The sequence below is a fragment of the Coregonus clupeaformis genome, chromosome 7 (assembly GCF_020615455.1).
Source record: "Coregonus clupeaformis isolate EN_2021a chromosome 7, ASM2061545v1, whole genome shotgun sequence".
Taxonomy (NCBI): Eukaryota; Metazoa; Chordata; class Actinopteri; order Salmoniformes; family Salmonidae; genus Coregonus; species Coregonus clupeaformis.
Window position 1 is genome coordinate 24,999,772 of NC_059198.1, and position 3,858 is coordinate 25,003,629.

Sequence of the window (3,858 nt, forward strand, 5' to 3'; positions counted from 1 at the left end):
GCCACTCTAACCGAGAAGTCAACGTCTCCCCATTGTCTTAATATGGTCTTTCCATCGCATTGTCTTAATATGGGCTCCTCGTCCGACCTCTAGTTACCGGCTTCACCCAACCCCTACGCTACTCTGTGCTGCTACTGCGCTGGAGTGTTGGCGCCATCTAGTGAATGGATTATGCAAGTAGACGGTTTTATTTCCAGTCAGCGAAACAACCAATCATGTGCTTGGAAACTTGAGTATATATTTGGCGTAATTTCCTCCAATCTTTCTTTTTGACGCCGCGTGGTGCAGTTTTAACGTTGTTTCGTGGTAAGTTTTAAATTACATTTCACGCCTTTTAACTCGTCAAATGTCACTTAAATAGACGAAGTAATCAGTGAATGTGTAGAATCTCTCACATTAGTCTTTCTAGATGTTTGAATTTGAAGGCTTTATATATATGACTTGAAAGCTAACGCTAACATGTCGCGTAGACACGCGCCTGACATGCTGTTTAGGGCACGATGTCCTGCCAAGTACACTAGCCATGCCATTTAATGCTAGGCAATGGGCCCCTCGCGCTTAAGCGCAACGCGTAGATGGCCCTATCAACTACAATGTCTGGGCCTGGAATAATTGTTGAACCTATATTTTGACTGTTGGTCCCTTGTTCTATTTCTTCCAGCATTCATAACGCAGGGTAAGTGGTCAAGATGTCTGGACATCTAGATGTCCTTCAAATGAAGGAGGAGGATGTGCTGAAGTTCCTGGCTGCAGGAACCCATCTGGGAGGAACCAACATGGACTTCCAGATGGAACACTACACCTACAAGAGGAAGAGTGATGGTGCGTTGTTGGCAGACCTGAACACCCAAACACTCTGTGGAACAAAACTACTTGTAGTGGTATAAGCCAGTGGTCAACCCACCCTGGTTGTGTAGGGATACTGTCTATTCAGGCTGCTGTTCTGGCACAAGTATACCTGATTCAGCTATTCAAAGTCTTGATGAATAGTTTAAATGGATTTCTGCTTCAATACTGGGCTGGAACAATTGGTTCTGTCCTTTTCAGCTCACAGAACTAGAGTTGGTGATCACTGATACTTTCCCTCACTAGATGGAGCACATTTGGGCAGGGTAAACTGGGCACAGATCTGGGTGTACTGACTGCCCCCTGTCCTCAGGTGTGTACATTATCAACCTGAGGAAGACCTGGGAGAAACTACTGCTGGCAGCCCGTGCAATTGTTGCCATCGAGAACCCAGCTGATGTCTGCGTCATCTCCTCCAGGAACACTGGACAGGTACAGCTCCAACTGGCAGCGTAGTGGACACGGTGAATAATTAATCTAACCTAATACTTGCCATGTGTGTTTACCCATCAATTTGACATCTGTTTCTGTATAGATATGGCTGCATGCATGCACACAATTAAAGCATGGCACTGATGTTGGTGTGCAGGTGTTGGAAGTTTGCTAGAGGGATTGGGATGGCTTTTCGTTAAAATCAGTAGGGCTACCGCCCGATGACTGGAGTTTGATAGTGTCCTGAGCCACACGTTTTACATTTTAGTCATTTAGCAGACGCTCTTATCCAGAGCGACTTACAGTTAGTTAAAGACTGACTCAAAACTCAAAAGGGCTGACAGTGACTCCTCTGTTTCACTACACTCACCACCGGGTCTGCGTCGCACCAAATGGCAGGTGTCACAAACAGGAATCTTAAACTTCAATTGCTCCACCTCCACACTTAATGATACCCAAGAAATCACTCCTTTTCAGTTGCGTGACACGGAGCGCCTGCTCCGTCTGATCAGAAGAAAAAACAAATATAAAGTCCTCTACAGGACCTTTACTGATTGCAAATACACCCAACTCCTTTCTCACCCACCCTGAAACCACAAATGGATCCGCCAAAAGGCAAGGATCCACTTTCTCCAAAAATGTCACTCCTACTAACCCTAACCCTTCTTTAACATGTCCATCGATGCCATGCTCGGGCTCCAAGCTCTTCACCACACCTTCCATCGCATTTAACTCGCCCTCATTCACTTCACACAAATTCTGCATGCTGTCTAGTGCCACTTGCCAAGGGCAGTGACGGGTGTTATACATGCTGTTGGCATCTTGGTCTCTAACCTTCTATATACATTTTGTAGAGAGCTGTGCTGAAGTTTGCCTCAGCCACTGGTGCCACCACCTTCCATGGTCGCTTCACCCCTGGAACCTTCACCAATCAGATCCAGGCTGCCTTCAGGGAGCCCCGCCTCCTAATCGTGACGGACCCCCGTGCCGACCACCAGCCCCTGACTGAAGCCTCTTATGTCAACATCCCCACCATCGCCCTGTGCAACACTGACTCCCCACTCAGATATGTCGACATTGCCATCCCCTGCAACAACAAGGTTAGACTCTTACACCGAACACCTACGTGAGTTTCTTGGTTGGTGTTTGTTTTGCACACCGTTAGAGCCCGGCGCAGTCCTGTCAGTGCGGTGCTGGGTGTAGGATGTGTGCTACATAAAACGCAGGGCCTTTTTTCTCCCCTTACTCCATCCGTGGGTAAGAGGGAGGGGAATTAGGTATAGGCCTTGCTACATATTTCCGTAAAAGGACAGGTGTTCATGTCTCATTGGTGTAGTTGTTCATTGTCTGATCTGTGCTCCAGGGTCACCACTCTGTGGGTCTGATGTGGTGGATGCTGTCCAGGGAGGTGCTGAGGATGAGGGGCACCATCTCCAGGGAGCACCCCTGGGAGGTCATGCCTGATCTCTACTTCTACAGGGACCCAGAGGAGGTAAGAAGCAGGCCTTTTAGACCCATACGTAAGCCATTATACTCCAAATTTACTGGTAGGGCAAGCTTGCCTTATTTCTCAACAGTAATGGATCTTGTATGTTCTGTGTGCCTTGTTAGCCTGACACTCATTGTTTTCCCTGGTAGATTGAGAAGGAGGAACAGGCTGCAGCTGAGAAGGCTGTTGGAAAGGAGGAGTTCCAAGGAGAGTGGACCGCTCCAGCAGCTGAGTTCACCCAGCCTGAGGTGGCTGACTGGTCTGAGGGAGTGGCTGTGCCCTCTGTCCCCATCCAGCAGTTCTCTGCAGGTAAGGAAAGTGAAGATATGGTTTCTGGTTCCACTATGCTGAGACTTGTTTTTAGGTTCTTGACTGATGCACTTGGCAGCATTTTCAAAATATAATTTTGTGTTGGATGTAAATGACTGTCTTGGTATTTCAGGACCTAGCAAATGTGTTTGTCTGAAAGGTCTCATGTTTTGGTGTAATCCTAGTTGAGTTTCCGCTTCACTTTCAGCTGCTGCTCCTGCCAAACCATCTGCTGCAGCCACTGAGGGGTTCACTGGTGAGTGACGTGAGCTTAACATCAGCCTCTCTGTAATTGATGTGCCATAATTGTCATCAGTTGGATTGATTTGTTTAACCTACTCAAATATACCGAAATGAGTGATTTGTTGGTCATGTATTTGCACCTCTAACATTTTCTCTCTTGCAGAGGACTGGAGTGCCCAGCCAGCCACTGAGGATTGGTCAGCTGCCCCCACTGCCCAGGCCTCTGAATGGGGTGGGGAGACTGCTGCTTGGTCCTAAGCAATGGTGGCCAAATGTCTGGCAGTACAATAAATTGCTTTTTTGTTGTACAAACTGACCCGACTGAATTTATGAACACAACAGTGTAGTAGACCTTAACGGCAATACTACATGTATATTAACACAACTGATTGTTATGCTTACATTTCACATTGAAATAATTCACTAACATTTAATTACACAGCCATATGTTGAACCCTCTTATTGCTGTCAAAAGGGGAACATCTCTATAATTGCACTGTTGGGTGATTCTGCAACTTTGGGCACTTTGGCCCTGCAAG

At 47.0% G+C, this 3,858-nt stretch overlaps 1 protein-coding gene across 1 annotated transcript; it reads left to right on the top strand.

The window, feature by feature from the left end:
* The first annotated feature begins 205 nt into the window (after positions 1 to 205).
* Positions 206 to 3,635, top strand: LOC121569447 (40S ribosomal protein SA). Its single transcript, XM_041880418.2, has 8 exons — positions 206 to 306; positions 662 to 822; positions 1,160 to 1,278; positions 2,133 to 2,378; positions 2,642 to 2,770; positions 2,917 to 3,076; positions 3,285 to 3,332; positions 3,483 to 3,635. The coding sequence occupies exons 2-8, from the start codon at positions 690 to 692 to the stop codon at positions 3,575 to 3,577; spliced, it is 930 nt and encodes a 309-aa protein (XP_041736352.2). The 5' UTR covers positions 206 to 306; positions 662 to 689; the 3' UTR covers positions 3,578 to 3,635.
* Positions 3,636 to 3,858: the final 223 nt, after the last annotated feature.